Source organism: Camellia sinensis, chromosome 12 (genome assembly GCF_055761805.1).
Source record: "Camellia sinensis isolate YWXY chromosome 12, ASM5576180v1, whole genome shotgun sequence".
In the NCBI taxonomy this organism is placed as follows: Eukaryota; Viridiplantae; Streptophyta; class Magnoliopsida; order Ericales; family Theaceae; genus Camellia; species Camellia sinensis.
The window spans coordinates 77,771,528-77,790,127 of NC_138972.1; the positions used below are offsets into that span (position 1 = coordinate 77,771,528).

The 18,600-nt window shown below is 35.1% G+C and overlaps 1 protein-coding gene and 1 long non-coding RNA gene across 4 annotated transcripts; one reads left to right on the plus strand and one right to left on the minus strand.

Moving 5' to 3' along the window:
- The first annotated feature begins 7,558 nt into the window (after window positions 1–7,558).
- LOC114302314 (uncharacterized) lies at window positions 7,559–16,912 on the plus strand. 3 transcript variants are annotated; one of them, XM_028247319.2, is made up of 10 exons: window positions 7,559–7,696; window positions 8,162–8,438; window positions 8,546–8,750; window positions 9,457–9,547; window positions 9,649–9,794; window positions 14,446–14,689; window positions 15,240–15,344; window positions 15,465–15,647; window positions 15,725–15,929; window positions 16,204–16,912. In XM_028247319.2, the coding sequence occupies exons 2-10, from the start codon at window positions 8,213–8,215 to the stop codon at window positions 16,689–16,691; spliced, it is 1,893 nt and encodes a 630-aa protein (XP_028103120.2). In that variant the 5' UTR covers window positions 7,559–7,696; window positions 8,162–8,212; the 3' UTR covers window positions 16,692–16,912. The 3 variants fall into 3 exon arrangements, with proteins under 3 accessions (XP_028103120.2, XP_082753596.1, XP_028103121.2); XM_082897470.1 differs by having other exon boundaries at window positions 7,564–7,696; window positions 8,162–8,416; XM_028247320.2 differs by having other exon boundaries at window positions 7,570–7,696; window positions 8,181–8,438.
- A 400-nt stretch (window positions 16,913–17,312) lies between these two features.
- On the minus strand, window positions 17,313–18,352 carry LOC145804049 (uncharacterized). The gene is made up of 3 exons (XR_014345604.1): window positions 18,247–18,352; window positions 17,724–17,901; window positions 17,313–17,582 (listed from the first exon to the last, which is right to left on the minus strand). It is a non-coding gene; the product is annotated as an uncharacterized LOC145804049 (long non-coding RNA).
- Between the last annotated feature and the right edge of the window lie 248 nt (window positions 18,353–18,600).

Below are 18,600 nucleotides of genomic sequence, written 5' to 3' on the forward strand. Positions count from 1 at the left end.
TCACAATAGTGCGATTCATCATGTCAGTAACGCCATTTTGTTAAGGAGTCTTCTTAACAGTCTTTTGAAGCTGAATACCTTGGTTGTGACAATACTCATCAAATGGCCCAATGTATTCACTACCATTTTTTGTTCAGATGCACTTCAATTTTTGCCTTGTTTCTCTTTCAACCATGGCCTGAAAATACTTAAATACATCTAGAACTTGATCTTTAGTTTTTGGTGCAAAAGTCCAAACTTTCCTTAAATAATCATCAATGAAAGTAACAAATAAAGTGCATAACTATGTGTTCTAACTTTCAAAGAACCACAAACATCCGAATAAATTAACTCCAAAACATTTTTTTTTCTAAAAGCAATATTTTTATGGAAAAAAACTCTATATTGTTCACTCGCCAAGCAATGAACACAATTTTTAAGATGCGTACCTTTCAAACCGGGTAGAAGCTCTTTCTTGAACAAAACTTTCAGCCCCTTTTCACTCATGTGCCCAAGTCGTTTGTGCCACAATTCGGTAGAAGTATCATCCTCAAGTGTATTGACAACACCTTTATAAATTCTTCCTTGCATCGAATAAAGTGCACGAGTCTTCTTACACTTGGCCACCACTAAAGAACCCTTGTGAGCTTCCATTTTCTATCACCAAATTTGTTGTTGTAGCCTTCATCATCTAACTTCCCGATAGAGATCAAATTGAGGCAAATGTTAGGAACATGCCTCACATCTTTAAGCAACAACTTGCAGCCCAAATTTATTTCTAAGCAAACATTACCCATGCTAATAATCTTGGGCAAACCTTCATTACCCATTCAAACACAACCATAATCTCCTTTGGTGTAGGTAATGAAGAAATCACCCCCAAGAAGTCACATGAAAAGAAGCACAGGAATCAATCACCCAATTGCTCTCTTGACCTAAAAAATTGACACAATCATCTTCACAAACGACCATGAAATCGTCATTAGTAGCAACCACCATTGTGTCTTCTTGCTTGTTATCTACATTTTTCTCATGCCTTTTCTCTTTGTTCTTGAGCATTTGGCATTTCTACTTTATGTGCCCTTTCTCATGGCAATAATGGCATTCAATGTTTTTCTTTGAAAAAGAACCATTTTTTGATTTGTCACGATTTTGATCATAACCATGAGAAGTCTTATTTCTCCCTCTTGTTTTGCTTCGGCCACACAACAAACGTCTCCGAATGAGAAGAGCCCGCTGATTTTCTTCTTGTTTCTTCATTCAACAAGCTACTAGTGACCTGGTCTTCCAACTCTCGGGCAAAGAACTAAGTAGCATCAAAACGTACAACTCATCATTGAAAACAATTTTCATAGAAGCAAATTTGTTAACAATACTCTTTATTTCATGCAAATGTTCGAAATAGGGCTGACATCTTTATATTTTAAATTAGCCAACTTTCGAAATAGAAATGCTTTATTTGTGGCTGATTTTCTATCATAAAAACCTAATTTTTTTCATAAATTATGTGCCGAAATTTCAGCAGCAACATGATAAAACACATTGTCATCAATCCATTGATAGATAACACCAATAGCTTTTTGATTAAGTCTTTTCCATTTATCATCTTTCATACCATCAAGTTGCCACTATCACCCTCAATAGACTCATACAAATCTTTATAAATTAACAGGTCCTCCATTTTAGTTTTTAAGTTACCCAATTGCTCCCATTGAAGTTAGACATACGACCCACATTTCCCTTCATTGATTTACACAAATAAATAAACTCAAATAAACTGTATACTCTGATACTAGTTGTTAAGGAAAATAGATGATTTTCTACAAGTATATCAATCAATAGAAATAAAAAATAATGCGGAAAAATTAAATCAATACTGACATGAGCATTTTACGTGGTTCTCTCAATGTAAGGTACGTCCACGGGATTGAAATATGATGTTGTTAAGGAAAATAGATGATTTTTCACAAGTAAATCAATCAATAGAAATAAAAATTAATGCGAAAAAATTAAATCAACAACGGCACGAGAATTTTACGTGGTTCCCTTAATATGAGGTACGTCCACGGGATCTAAATTTGATTCCACTATCAACCAAAAGTTTTGAAACGATTACAAACGAGACATGAATGATCTCACAAACTACCCTTAGGTGAATTCCAAATAATCACAAATAAATAGAGGAAAGATCTCACCAAAATAAAAAATTAAAAATTGTCTTCAAAACAGAGTTAAAGAAGACCACAAATCTAAACCAAACCAGCATCAAATCAAAAACAGACTTCGAAGCTTTACGGAAGTAACACCAAAGTGGAGCACCCGAACAAACACACACAACACTATACTTTGGCAACACACCTATTAATCATTAAATAACAAGCATCTCACAGAGTACTTGAACCTATTGAATAATCATCAATGTTAGCAGCCGCACTTTGGAAAACAAAAACAAAATAATACCAAAAAATATTGTTGACTCTTGGGTTTTATATCAAACCCTAGTTGCCACCAAACAGATTTTTAAATAACCATTAGGATTCTAAAAGTCAGATATAATATATGAAATATATTAATACCAAACAAAATTAAAATTCTTAATAAACCAATTGAGTCTCATACTCTATTAAGGAGGTATAGCCAACATTTTTAACAAGGAAAAAAAGTTATTGATGTGGAAATGAGTGCAAAGTGTACACATAATTGGTAAAAGAGTGCCAAGGAAAAAGATATATCATTGTAAGAAGCATATATGGTGTTAGGTTTTTATTCTTGGCAATCCCGTTTGACAAAACTCCTTTCAGCTGTACTTATATTCGCACTTTTTATTTCAGTGAAGCTATGAGTTTTTAGATGCGAATCCAACCCGAATTGTGCCTTGTAGAGAAGTTTTGTGATGTTAATTCTTTCAAGATTGCCACTTTTTTGATTATGACGGGGATCGAGCTGCCCGGTCAGCTTGCGGGGGTCCAGGGGGCAGCGCCCCATAACGGGTCTGGGGCAGCGCCATGGCGGGGTAGAGGGGCAGCGCCCCCGAAGCAAAATGCAAAAGTGCATTCGAAGTTGCCTGTCTGCTCGAGCGGAGAATCCATGGTTTCAGAAGTTTATTCACCTGCAAAAATACTGGATATTGTTTTTTCCCGCTCGAGCGGAACTTTCTGCGCTCGAGCGTAGGTCCGCTCGAGCGGCCAATCTGATGCTCGAGCGGAGATCGCGGGACAGTTTTCTATAAATACGTGTTTCAGTCCAAATCTAGGATTACTTCTCCAGATCTTCTTCTTGGGTTCTAGGGTTTATATATGGGGATATTTTGCTAGTTTTCTTTGATGTTTTGATTGAGTATTCAACTCATGATTTAAAGAGTATACATCAAAGGATTATTTGTTTGTTCTACATAAAAGAGAGAGTTATTCTTCGGTGGATTCTGAAGAATTCGAGCCTGAAGCTTTGGTGGATTCTGGAGTGGCTCATCGTCAAGACAATTCCGAGGTGAAGACAGGGTTGGAAGAGACACATAGAGGTTGGTTCAATTCAGGCGTAGATTCGCTAGGTAATTGAGAGTATACCTGTGTAATTCCTTTATATCTTCTTAGTGGATTGGTTTGTGGCTGTTGCCCGTGATTTTTTATCACAATTGGAGGTGTCCAATTGTGGTTTTTTCACGTAAAATCGTTGTGTCGATTTGTCTTGATTGTTTGATTAGAATTGTTGTTTACTACTTAAAATTGATAAATAATCACAAATCAACATCTAAGGGATTTCTAGATTTTTCATATGGTTTGGGGAATATTTTAAACAAAAAGTGAAAAAAGTTATCACATTACTCTATATGTTTTTTATATATTTTTATATAAAAAATTAAAAAATTACTAAAATAATTTATTTCTAAATGAGAAGTAAGTTTGCATAAGGCCAATCATGCAACACCAATCAGCCCAAAACAGAGCGAGAAGACAGAGAACACAATTTTAATTTCATAAAGTTGTGTTCATATCTCAGTGAGGGAAAAGAGAAATAAAAACAACTTATCTATAAATACCCACTTTTTTGCATGCAAAACGAATCAAGTTACGTAAAATTGACTTATTAGAAGTTTATTTGAGATGAGTTTTTGTGGGTGGTGATGTCCGACACATAATTAAATAGAAAATTTAATTGGATAGCAGGTCGCGGAATAGATTAAGTCAACCACCTACTAACAAGAAGATGAGAATACCGCAGTAGTTCGTCTACCCAGGGGCACTCCGACGATTAAGTCAATCAAACAATCTCTCAAAGATCTCACACAAGTACACAATGCAGAAGTTAAAGCATACATTAGACTCATAGGTTGCCTTACTCTTATAGCTAGTAGTGACCTAGTCCCCTAGAAGTCTTACTTCATAAGTCTCAAGTTCAATGCTTATCTCGGGCTCTCATCGAGATAGAGATAAATTCCTCAAGAGCATTATGCTTGTCTAGACTAAGTGTCTGTGCTTATCTAGGGCTCTTGTCCTGTGATACCCCTGTTTCGTATTATGCTAATTTATCCTCCTTATGCATACGCTTGTGTGCTTGTTATGATTTTGAGTGCCATTTATATGAATATATGTGGTTTTGAATTTCTATCTGTTCACCGTAGGAATATCTGTTTGATTATCTGCTTCGGAATTTGAATTGAAGGCCTTATCGGCCACCGAAACCAAAATTGATTGCGCCATGGTGATTAGCATAATTTTTAGAGCCTACGGTGAAATTTAATTGAAAATTGATTTGGATCAGATTAAATTGATTAAATTGGTGAATTAGTGCTCAATTATTTTATATTAAAATAATGTAACCAAGGGAGCTCTTATTAAGGCCATTACACCCTCATTTTTGTTCCTTTTTGAGTTCAACTTCTAAAATTATGCTCTAGAGAGAGGGAGGGGCCGGATTTAGTAAGAGAAGGGGGCTCAAAGTGGATATTTGCTAAGGAACTTGGTAAATTTAAAGCCTAGCTCAAGAATTAACCATAAATTGGGAAGATTGAGCCTCTTGGTAAGTGATTGATTATAAATTCATGAGTTTGAACTTGTGATTTTGTGAATTAAAGATTAATTGGTGATCAAGAACAAGAGTTGTGCTCTAAGTGATGAATTTGAAGTTAAAATGCACACGCATGTATAGGATCACCATGATTTTGCATAATCAAGCATGTATTAAGTCGAATGTGGAAATATGAGTGTTAGATCATACATGCAAACATGTTTTCGTTGAGTTTCATGAGGATGAACACCATTTGCATCATCCTAGTTGAGAATAAGAGTAATACATCACATGCATGTACAAATTAAAAGAATAGGAGCCTTGATTGCATGAATTTGCATGTTGGATATGAGTTTGGTGTCAATTGGGACATGCATGTGTTTGATTTATGAAATTAAGCTCCATTATGTTGTAATTTAGTGTTTGTACCATGTTAGTACACGAATATGTGGAGTTTGAGATGAGATTATGAGTTTGGAACCTTTGGAGGTCGGATTTTAACTCAAGAACACATTTTGGAAAACCCAAAAATTTGATTTCCGCTCGAGCGGGGAAACCGCCGCTCAAGCGTGAATTTTGTGCTCCTAGTATTTTCTGCAGACCATGATATCCGCTCAAGCGGAGAAGTCCACGCTCGAGCAGAGAGCTGTGTAAGATGGACTTCCGCTCGAGCATCCAAGTTCCACGCTCGAGCGTAAAAATGACATAATCAGTACTTTTGCAGACCTCATGGATCCGCTCGAGTGGGTAAGTCCACGCTCGAGCGGGGACCCTGTTTCTGAAAATTTTGTGTGATCGTTCTGTGTTTCGTTTTCCGTTCTCTTTCACTTGTAAGCACTCTTAGGCATGCATTAAGCATTGTAATTGAGTTAAAGAGATAAGAATGAAGCCTAAAGAGAAACATGTGAATTAAAGAACGGATTGAATCGTTTGTGACCTATATGTGTTATATGATGTGTAGGGTCAAGCTCCAGGGCAAATCCACAAGCCGATCACTGTGAGTAATATCAATATTTCGAAATTTGTCAATTGTCCAATTGCTTATTTCTTTACAAGTTTGCTAGTTTGAATTATGGACAACCGATTGACATGAATGATTGGGCCAAAGGCCGATTGACATGAATGATTGGGCCGAAGGCCGATTGACGTAAATGATTGGGCCAAAGGCCGTTTTGACACAAATGAAAGTTTGACATGCATGAATGGGCCAGAGGCCAGTCTGACATGTATGAATGGGTTAGAGGCCAGTTTGATATGAAAGTTTGACATACATGAATGGGCCAGAGGCCAGTTTGACATGCATGAAAGGGCCAGAGACCAGTTTAATATGAAAGTTTGAGAGGCCTGAAGGCCAGTTTGATATGGAAGTTTGAAAAGACCAAAGGCCAGTTTGACATGAATAACAGTTTGACACTAATGAATTAGGCCCGAGGCCGTATGATGTGTTTGGAACCGCAGTTACTTAACTTACATATGTCTATGTATGTATGTATTAGTAGAAATGTAAATTGGGCCCAAGGCCGTTTGACATATATTGTTCCAATGTATATTCTTTATTTAATATTAATCATTGGGCTTTCGCTCACGCTCATTCATGTGTTTGTAGGTGAGCTAAGAGAAGTTCAAACTCAGCCCCAGTGAAGTCTGTATGGGACAACTAAGATTTTGAAGAGTCAGCCCTTGCGTCTTATGTACAAGACACGTCTTCACCCTTCTGCCATTCTCTGTTATTTTGTCATGTTGGCGAGGACTTTGGTGTACGTCTGTATATAGCTTTGTTTTGGCTGACTTAGACTTGAATGATCCTGTCCATATAGAACTTCATGTTACTATACTTTCTGTTGTGAGTTAGTAACATATGTATGTATGGAATGTTATGATGTGCATATAAGCACGGCTCTATGGACAAAGTTTTAAATTGCTTCCGATTTGGCCCCTTTACTCTGATGAGTTTTGTCTTATTTGGTTTGAGGCCGTAGGTAATTTCGTGATTACTGGCTGGTTATGGCTTTAACCCATAGGGGCGAGTTCGGGTCGTGACATGTCCCTTATACAAATATCTCGAGATTCCGACATTACTGCACCAAACCTCGGCATTGTTGCAATCACCTCGGCAACATGAGCTGCCCACGTGTCACCTTGGCTGACCTCGGCCCGTGGCATCATTGGCAAAATACAACCCCACAAGCTCGTTATGTAAATCAAAAATAAAGATTTATTTGAGATGAGTTCGTTATGTAAATCAAAAATAACATAATCATATTTTAAAATTGTTAAATTTTCAAATCAAATTTGAATAATTTACTATTCAACATAACTTAATTATATATATTATAAAAAATCAAGCTATTCAATCTGCTAAAGTACTTAAAAAACCTATTTAAGATCTGCTCGAAACATGTCAAATTTAATTACTTTTTGAAGGCCATTAAGTTTTCAAACAAAATTTGAAAAATCTATTACTCACTCGTTGACCTTTATTTTTCTTTTTCTTTTTATTTTTATTTTTTTCCCTTTAGAAATTTAAGGTCGAAACGTAACTTATCTATAAAAACCACACCCTATATATTCTTCTATTTCAAAGCCGCCACCCCCCCCCCCCCCCCCCCCCAAACAAAACCTCTCTCTCTCTCTCTCTCTCTCTCTCTCTCTCTCTCGTACCAGATAGCAAATCAACAAGTCTACAAGGTTTCTGGGTTCCATTTTTTTTCCTGTAAGTTCTCTAGTTCTTCTCTGCATCTTTTAATCGTTTCCTGTGTCTTTAGTCACTGAAAATCTCTACTTTTACTAAAATTTGATTCTTACAAGTTACTTTCATTGTCACCTGCTAATATCATATTATATGAATTCTTATATCATATATTCTCAAATTTTAGTGAACCCTTTTCTTGGTTACATATATAATACATATTAGTCTAACCGAGTTGGTCAAACCAATCATCATACTTTATTGTTAAATATTTTGTGTTTGTATATATAAACATCAAATAGAGAGATCACCATAGGACAGAGTTTTTCTCTAGTCATCAAATTTGATATTGTTGTTGATTGTCCTATTGCCTAGGACCAATACATAGTCTAGTATTTTTATATTTATTTTTTTCTCTTTTATGTGATTTTTTTCTCTTTTTTTTTTTCATGGTTTTTGTTCTGTCTGGACTCTGAACTATGGCAAAAGCTTGCTATTTTACATACAGTCCCGATTCGAAGGCTTTTGGGAGACAGGAAAATGGCAAGAATTTCCATGACTTTCATGGTGATTCTTGTAATCTGCTGCTGGGAAAATACCATAGCAGAAGGAAAAACATACATGAAATACAAAAATCCTAAACAAGCATTGAATGTCCGAATCAAGGACTTGATGGGCCGAATGACTCTGGAGGAGAAGATCGGCCAAATGGTGCAGATCGAGCGTGGTGTTGCATCGGCCAAGGTGATGAAGAAGCACTTCATTGGTAAAAACAAACCATTTTAGCATTCTTCATTTCTTCGATGCTCGGTTTTTATATGATTTTTGTGACATTTTTTGTAAATATAATGTGAAATTTCTCTGTTTTTGTAGGGAGTGTGTTGAGTGGCGATGGGAGTGGTCCTGCTAAACGAGCATCAGCTAAGAGGTGGATGAAAATGGTGGATGAGTTTCAAAAGGGATCGCTATCAACTCGCCTTGGGATTCCTATGATTTATGGGATTGATGCTGTTCATGGTCACAATAATGTTTACAAGGCAACAATTTTTCCACACAATGTTGGGCTTGGAGCTACAAGGCAAGTATAATTGTGCATATATGCTAATATGTTTTCAGCAATCTTGGTATCTAATGCAATGCGCATCATAGAGGAGTACAAGGCAGCCTGAGACCATCGTAAGGTCTAATAAGACCTAATGGGCTCATTAGATCTTATTAGACATTACGATAATTTTATACTACCATGCATTTCTCCGTATTAGTATCTCATTCATTTATAAGAGTAAAAATTAACGGTTTAATGTCAAACAAAAGAAATTAAATAGGCTTTGATTAGAGGCACAAACAAGCTTAAAGAAAATTAGAATTAAGACATTTGGATTGAGTTCAGACCCAAATCAAGCGCCCATGAGTGGCTTGACTAGATAGTTTAAGTGAAAGGTTACAAACTCACCTTATTGGTCGAAAATACTGTACGAAAACTTTTGTGCCGTGGTAATACAGTGTCATTCGATCATTGTAACACACTACACTGCAAGAAAAAATAGCAAATTATTCATTAGTCGATTTAAAGAAGAAAAGAAAAAAAAAAAACATATGTTTCGCTTGAGTTCACATTGTTTCAATTTCCTTCCAGATTAATCATGAGAGAGAAATTAAAGGACAAAAAGTCAGAAATGTTGAAATTATTACTTCATCCACCTGTAATTGTTGCTTCAATTTCAATTTTTTAAAAATAATAATAATAATAAGATTTGCTGATTGAATTCTTTGTTGTCAAGCAGGGACCCTATACTAGTCAAGAAAATTGGAGCTGCCACTGCTCTAGAAGTTAGGGCAACAGGCATCCATTATGCTTTTGCACCATGTATTGCGGTAATTAACTGAATCATATATATATTAGCTAATTTTCTTGATTTTTAAAACTACTTCGAGTTGGAAACAAGAAATAAGATAGTAATGCCAAGTAAATACAGGTATGTAGAGATCCAAGATGGGGTCGGTGCTATGAAAGCTACAGTGAAGATCACAAAATTGTACAAGCAATGACTGAGATTATACCAGGATTACAAGGAGACATCCCTTCTAATTCTCGCAAAGGTGTCCCATTTGTCGCTAACAAGTAAGAGTTTTTGTTTTTTTCAAATCTGGGACTAATTTCTAGTTTAAAACGTAATCTAGTGATAAGTCCGGTGAAATCCAAACGTTGCATAATGGTTTAGTTATCACCAAATTAAATTTAGCAAAAAAAAGTGTGATGGCTTTATAGTTTATATAAAGTAAGAAAAGAATTCATTAAGAATTAGAAATAACGCTAACTGAAGAAGAAAAAAAAAATGAGGAAAAACCGTTTGAGATAGTGTAGTTATGTGCATTGCAGACCAATTAACATGTCCGCAAAGAAGAGAGATTTGATCCACGTAGAAAGTTATGATATGATATATTAGTACACAATGTCGCTCTCTGCGATTGCTCTAAAAATAAGCTTGTGGCCGGGGTACGATATCAAATATTATAATAGATATAATTCAGATCTTCCCTAATACTAATTGGCTTTAGGAGAGATAATAAAACTTCTGACATGATAGAAATGACAAAATTACCTTAAATTTTGAGGTGTAAGAAACTAATATGTGGCATAAATAGTTTAGATTCAGACACACCCCTGCACACTTAAATCGAATCCGTGGCTTGTATGGGTCAATCACATGATAAATTCAAACCTTTCAATGATCAAGTAACACTACAGCAACAAGTATTAGTCTAAATTTATAATATAAAGGATTTTGTTGTTCTTTAACGGCAGAGAGTTAGAGAGAAAAAGAAGGGAGAGCGAGTCTAATAATCATTGTTCCATCATAAGTTGTATCCAACCAACATCTTTAAATCAACTAGGTTTTCAAACGGGTATTGAATCATGCCACCATAAGTGCCTAAACCAGACCCAACTTTCCATACATGAGGACAGTGGGCCCATATAATTAGGACAAAGACAATGTTAATTTAATTACAAGGAAATGTATGGTATGATATGAATTGACATGATTTAGGGGTTTGGTCCACACACAAACCAAGCTAGCTTTTGCGTAAAATAGCAGAAATGCTGTACATGAAACATGTGTGATGATGTCCAATAATGATCATAAATATGTGAAAAAGTGTCCAACTTTTTAGCAATTTCGGTGACAATAACCACAACGAAGTTATAGCTAGGTTTTGGAATTTTTTTATGAGGAATCAAAAGTCAAGTTTGGCTATGTATATATGCCATGGATATTCTCATTCCTCTGTGGTCCAAACCAAACAAAACCCTGTAAACCTCTCTTCCTTTTGTTTTCAAAATTGGTCCCTATTCAACCCACTAGAGTTCTAGTTAGCAAGCCTTCTTTTGGTCCCAATTGGCTTTCTTTCTTTACTAATATATTGAAGTATCTAACTCAAAATTAATTGGCAATGTGGGAAACACTCTCCCTCACCTGCAGCCTGGTAACACGTGGAGGCGATTGAGTGGTCTAGTTGAGAGAGAGAGAGAGACTGTTGTACATTTGGTCTGAATATGTTATGTATCTAATCAACTCAATTAATTGGTAATGTGGAAAACATTCTTCCCTTCCTCACGTACAGCTAGAGAGACTGTTGTACCACATGAAATGATAGGCCACACAAAACCCAACTCTATACCATATTCAAGCATTCAACTCTACGAGTGAAAATGCCCAGACATTATATTAACCAAGTTTTGAGTGGCATAGATTGGCGATGTGAAATTAAATCTACCAAACTCTGTATCATTTTAAATCAAAATTTCCAAACTAGAGCAATTTAACACTTATCAAACTCAGGCTGTGTAGTGAAGACAGGTTTTCAACAACTTGGGTTTGCAAAATACATTCAAAACAATTTGCATATGAGAAAAGTAAATTTCATAAGTGAATAACAATTAAAGAAAGAGGCAAAAAGATACATTACAAAATATCTATAATTCAAATTTAACTAAAAATTTATATTTAAAATAAATTTGAGTTACGTATTAATATTTTTGCATTTTTTTTATTATTTATACACGAATTGCGTGTCCGTAACATTGGTGGACAAAAAAAAAATGTGGAGCACTGGGCAGCTTGCGCAATCTGCCGGTGTTTCCTCTCTAACTAGTGAGCATTGCAGACAAAGCACATGCACTGTTTTTTCATAATTATCATCATCATGAGGGCTTTCCCTTTCTTCACTCTTTAGACAACTGAACAACTTCAATCCCTCAAGCCTTTATTATTTGTTGGCCGAATTATGTAGATGGTCCCTGTAATTTATATAATATGTCAATTTAGTCTCTATTATTTTAATTTGTTCAATTTTATTCTTTAATTTAACGGATTCTGTCATTTTAGTCTAATAAAATAACGATTGTTAAGTTTGATGGACGAAAAGTCTACACAATATGTCAATTTGATCCATGTAGTTCACACAATGTGTTAATTTGGTTACTATTGTTTTAATTTGCTCGATTTTGACAGAGATGAAATTGACACATTGTGTAAATTACATGGACCAAATTAACACATAGTTTGACTTTTCGTCTACCAAACTTAACAACTGCTATTTATTGGACTAAAATAACACAATTCGTTAAATTAAGGAACAAAATCGAACAAATTAAAATAATAAAAATTAAATTGACACATCGTATAAATTACAAGTACTATTTGTATAATTTACCTTATTTCTTCTTGAAAACAAAAAATAAAGTTGAAAATCCAACTTATTAAAATTGCTCCTTTTTGACTGTTTTAAGGCCAAGTTTGGCATAACCTAAATAATATAAAAAGTCAAAAAGTCGCTATCCTATTTAAGTCATATCATCTTATTTAAATCACATCATCTCTTCAACACATCACGTCAAACCCAACCCAAACCCAACCCATATAAGCCAATAAATCAAAAAGTATACTTTTTTAAAATATCCCAAACCAACCCTAAATGAATTTTGTAAGGCTATACAGGAATACCCTCTTTCCTTGTTCAAGGGCCAAAAAAATATACATTGTGTTTGTGTCACATCGGTTAAGGTGATCTACTGCCGTAAATGTAGTCATCTAAGAGGGGAAAGGAAGGGATAAATAATGATTAAACGGAGAAAAGACAAGAAAATGAGATAGGTACTAATATTTTGTTAAAAATCATAATAATATCACAAAATATTACTAGCTTGGTACTATTACTAACCCAATTGTTGAATTCTTGAGTTCAACTACCCTTGGTTTAGTTTAGTAGGATGGGCGATAAGTACCCTTAGCTCAACTATCATTTAAAGACAGATTACTTTGCGGCTCTTGTAATTGTCAGATTCATTATTGAATATTTAATTTAATTTAATTTATTATAAAAAAAATTTATTTATAAATTTCATTTTGAGAAATGATAATTCATTTAATTTTAAGAATTTTTTTATAAACTAATTAGTCCCATTAATTTTAAAAAGGTAAATTTAATATATTATTTAGAAATTAAATTTACAGTTATACCCTTATTATGTTTTCTTTTTTCTTTTCTTTTTTCTTTTGTGTTAAAAATGTAATATATACAATTTATGATAATCAAATTTGGGATGAATTTTTATATGAGAATCTTTTTTATCTGAAAACATTTCAAAATGAGTACAAAAATGACTTGAAATATAGAATCTTCTAAACATTCCAAAAGGACGTGGAATTCTTCAAGCATTTCAAAAGGAGTACAAAAATTCCTTAGTAAACTTTGGGCAAATGTATAATTTCAAACTGTAACACTCTCATAAAACACTCAAACGTAATACCTTAATGTAACACTAAAAAAAAAAAATTTCTTAATGAATTTTTTTCAAACGTAACATTCCAAAAAAATTCTTAGTATGACATTCTAATGTAACACACAGAAAAACTTCTTGGTGTACTTTTTTCAAATGTAACACTCCAAAAAAAGGATATAAGATTCTTCAAACCATTCCAAAAGGAATACAAAAATTCTTTAATAAATTTTGAACAAGTGTATAATTTCAAATTGTGAATGTCATGTTTAAAAAATTACATTAAGGAATTTTTTAGTATTTTTGTATGTGTTATATTGGAGTATTATATTTAAAATTACATTTATTGGAGTGTTACGTTTCAAAAAAGTACACTAAGGAGTTTTTTTTGTGTATTACATTGATTGGAGTATTACATTTGAAAAAAAATACACTAAGGAGTTCTTTTTTTTTTTTTGTATTAAATTGATTAGAGTGTTCCATTTAAGGAAAAAAATACACTAAGGAATTTTTTTGTGTGTTATATTAAAGTGTTACATTTGAAAAAAGTACACTAATGAGTTTTTTTGAAGTGTTACGTTGTTACGTTTGGAAAAAATGCACCAAAGAGCTTTTTAGTATTTTACATTGGATGTTACGGTAGTGTTATATTAGAGTGTTACATTTTTTTCCATAATGCAGAATCTGTTCTAAGAGGGAAAATCCAAAACCTCTATAATGTGAATTGTCCAAATGTGTAATTTTACATTTAGAGAAACCTACTTTTATCAGTAAAAAATTAAACCCAAACATATAAATGACTACCCTTTTGTGTAATTTTCATTTCAATGGAACCTTTAAGTTCATAAGAAAAAATTGAGAATTAAACAGTTCATAAGATTACATTTTAAAATTTATTAATGCTTCACACTAATATAACAATAATAATATTTACAAATTATCTAAAATAAAAGCACATACTAATTTTCTTTTCTTTTTTTTTCTTGGGTAGAACAAAGGTTGCAGCATGTGCAAAACATTATGTGGGAGATGGTGGAACTACAAAAGGGATCAATGCTAATAACACAGAAACAAGCTGGCATGGATTGCTTAGCACCCACATGGCTCCCTACTACAACTCCATTATTAAGGGTGTCTCTACCATCATGGTCTCCTACTCAAGCTTGAATGGCATGAAAATGCATGCCAACCCTAATCTCATCACTGGCTTCCTCAAGAAAACCCTTCGTTTTCGAGTAATTTCCCTTTTCATGTTTCTTCATAGGAGTGAGAATCGCGTCGAGTCCTATTCGTGTTCATCATGTCATCTTATTGGGTTCTTATTTAGATGGTAAACCAACTTGCTTCTAAAAGTGTCAACCTAAATATCACACAATTAACATATACACATGTACACTAGTCCTATTTAAGAGATAATAAAGGCTTCAATCAAATGCTTCAATTAAAGTAAGAATTCTAAAAAATAATAATAATTAAAAACTACAAATAGTATATGCATTTCAATATATATTGAGAGAACATAATATTACAGAATAAGATATATATTTATTTATACAAAAATTTAGATTAAACAGGTTATTTGTGTCAAATTCACGTTAATATATTGTCAGATCATGTCATTTTGTGATCGTATCGAGAACTAGCCAACTCTTAAACTGTTAACTTTAAGTCTGATTCGTATCGAAATTTCCGCCCCTACTGCAAATCTCTCTCCCTATCTCACATATTGAACCCAAAAAAAAAAAAGGAATTAACATCAAATTTGAAATGGTATAACTATTTCAGGGTTTTGTCATCACAGATATGATGGGTATTGACTTGATCACTAGCCCTCCTCATGCCAACTACACATATTCCATCCAAGCTGGAATTCAAGCCGGCATTGACATGGTCAGTTTATCTCTTACAAAAATTCAATGTGCTTGATTCTAGCAGCTTTCATACTTTCCAGTAACCAGATTTTTCTTTTGAGCCAAATTACTGACTTGCGCAATCATGGCCACACTGCAGGTTATGGTCCCCTTCAACTATACCGAGTTCATAGATGGTTTGACCCTCATGGTGAAGGAAAGGATCATCCCCATGAGCCGAATCGACGACGCAGTGAAGAGGATTTTGAGGGTGAAGTTTGTGATGGGTCTATTTGAGAACCCATTCGCAGATCATAGTCTTGCCAATCAGCTTGGAAGTCAGGTCAGTCGGTCTCTGTGATGATGAGTTGTTTCATTTGGAAGAAGAGTTATCTAATTGTGATGTAGTGACACAAACAGGAGCACAGAAAGTTAGCCAGGGAAGCAGTCAGAAAATCACTTGTGTTGCTGAAGAATGGTAAATCCACGGACAAGCCATTGTTGCCTCTTTTGAAGAAGGTGTCAAAAATACTTGTTGCAGGAAGCCATGCAGATAATCTTGGTTACCAGTGTGGTGGGTGGACAATTGAGTGGCAAGGACTAGGCGGCAATAACATCACAAAGGGTAAATTAACAATCCCCCTGTTATCTACAACCATTTGAGCTACTACTTTCCCGAACTTGGGATCACTGTTGCGCCCCAAAATGGTGTCGTTTTGCACTTTCAATTTTCTCTTCAACTCAAGTCTGGGGAAGCAGTAGCTCAAAACAGCACTGTTTTCAGGCACAGCAGCGACCCGAATTTGCTATTTCCCATTTTCTCCAACCGGACACAAACATGGAAGAGGCATAATTATGTCTCATTTGATTGAAACGAAAAAGCCATCGTTCGTGTGCAGGTACAACAATCCTTAAAGCTATAAAGCATACCGTTGATCCAACAACTGAAGTCGTCTATCAAGAGAACCCCAATGCTGACTTTGTCCAGTCCAGTAAATTCTCCTCTGCCATTGTCGTAGTAGGAGAGCACCCATATGCAGAAACAAACGGTGACAGCTTGAATTTGACAATCCCTGAACCCGGTCCAAGCACCATCAGAAGTGTCTGTGGAGCTGTGAAATGTGTTGTCATCCTTATTTCCGGCCGTCCAGTTGTGATTCAACCATACCTTGCTGTGATGGATGCCCTTGTAGCAGCTTGGCTTCCAGGTAGTGAAGGACAAGGTGTTGCTGATGTTTTGTTTGGCAACTATGGTTTCACTGGCAAGCTTCCACACACTTGGTTCAAGACTGTTGATCAACTCCCGATGAATGTTGGCGATCCACATTACGATCCTCTCTTCCCATTTGGATTTGGACTCACCACCAAACTGACCAGGGCCAACTAGAAAGTACTTAATGGAATTCTAAATATGCCGCAGTTTGAAATTATTTATCCAAGAAAAATGTTATGGATACTCGAACTGCTAGCCTAGGAGGGAGTGAATAGGCTCAAAAGAGATGATACCAGCCAATTAAAGTTAAAATCTCAATACAACAGAAATTTGTTATAAACACGAGCAAAGAATTTCAACACATCATCCACAATGACATGGAATTATTATTATTATTTTTTGTGGAAAACCCTTTCAAGGGAAAAACCACAGGCACCTTTGTTAGATCAACATAATCTGCTATATCAAAGAAATTAATATAAAAGTTAAGGCAGAATGTCTTGATAGTGGTACCTCAAATGCAACACCACTAGAAATGATCCATGTGCGGCTCTTGTATTGTGCCATTTCCAGTGGTGTTACTCCGAGTTCCCATACCATTAGAGTGCCCAAGGGCAAGTCTTCGAGTGGGCATCATTTGCACTCAGCTCAAGCGCCTTTCAAGTGGAGTGAAGAGCGAGTGCTACCAGAGTTCAAATTTGAACTTCCTGAGTTGCACTGTTTCGATATTCTTTAGGCATTCATTATACAGAGCATGTTCTATCTACACCCAGTCTTGGTTAATAAGATAAGTAGCTGAATGAAAAATTATAATTTGTTGTTAAGGTGGGAAGACAATGTTACAACAAAAGAAAACAAGGTTAGGTAAAGATTACAAAGACAGTGGAATCTAAATCAACTGAATCCTAACGTTGTAAAAGAAGTCTTTATCATAATTTTATCAACGGTAGAATTAACCAAATAACAAATCTGTTAACTGATCTGACTAACCTGGCTACACTAGATTGACATAGTGAAACGTCACTGTTAGTGAGTTGGCTCTAGGTGGTAATTGTGACTGAGTTCCTGCAAGAACAAACCCCTTTACAGATTAAAATAAAGATAATAAAAATATACATGAAAAAAGTCGGGGCCTCCATTTTCTTGGATCCCTTCTGCCTAGAATTGCAATTACTGAGCATAAAATGAAGTTTCGTCCACTGTTACCTTGCACTGACAGTGCATATTGGAACTCCACTCTTCCAACTCCAGCACTCTGTTTGGCTACTGTCCGTGGCCCTCCAGCCAAGAGAGGCATGCTTGGTAGCAAAAAGATCATCTGGGCATTATGCTCAACTAGAATATGCGTGAAACTGTATCCCTCAACATTTTATTTATGGATTTTCTGCGACCATAGCACCTTTTTAACCAAATCTCACAATTTATATAATTTTTTTTTCGAACAAAGCAATATACAAAGGATAACTGCATGAGCAATAACCCTCTGCAGCAGTGTAATTCACTTGAAAGTTCCAACAGACAACATATATAAGTTCCAGAAGCAACCACAGCACCTCTGATAATTTAGTTTCCAGAATTTGGTTAAACTGAAATCCCAAGACAACTGAATATGCTGAACGTTGGGAAAGTTTCAGAAACAAGCATTGATCTAATAATAGGAAAGACTTGTGACACTTTACATACGAAATTACATTTGATATGCAAACGTAGCATACTGACATAGTATTACCTGCCTACCAGGGATCACATTAACGTTCAATAAACACTGCCTAGTTGCTTGATCATAACAACTCCATTGACAATGTGGCAAGAAAGGTTTGAACAACCGAACATCCTGTCCCATCCACATGGGAGTTCAAATGTTAGGAGGTTTGTTCTATAATAGTAGTGTTTGTTCTATGAAAGCAGTACCATCTACCATTTTGAGTTTGCTAACCACTTAAGCATCCATCACCATAATGAAAGTTCAACAATTTCCGATTCATATCGAAAGTTCAGCCAGTATGACATATTGACGCAGTAAAACTTATTCCACATTTCATTGCTCAACAAAATTTCCCTAAATTCCTAATGTGAGTTGAAC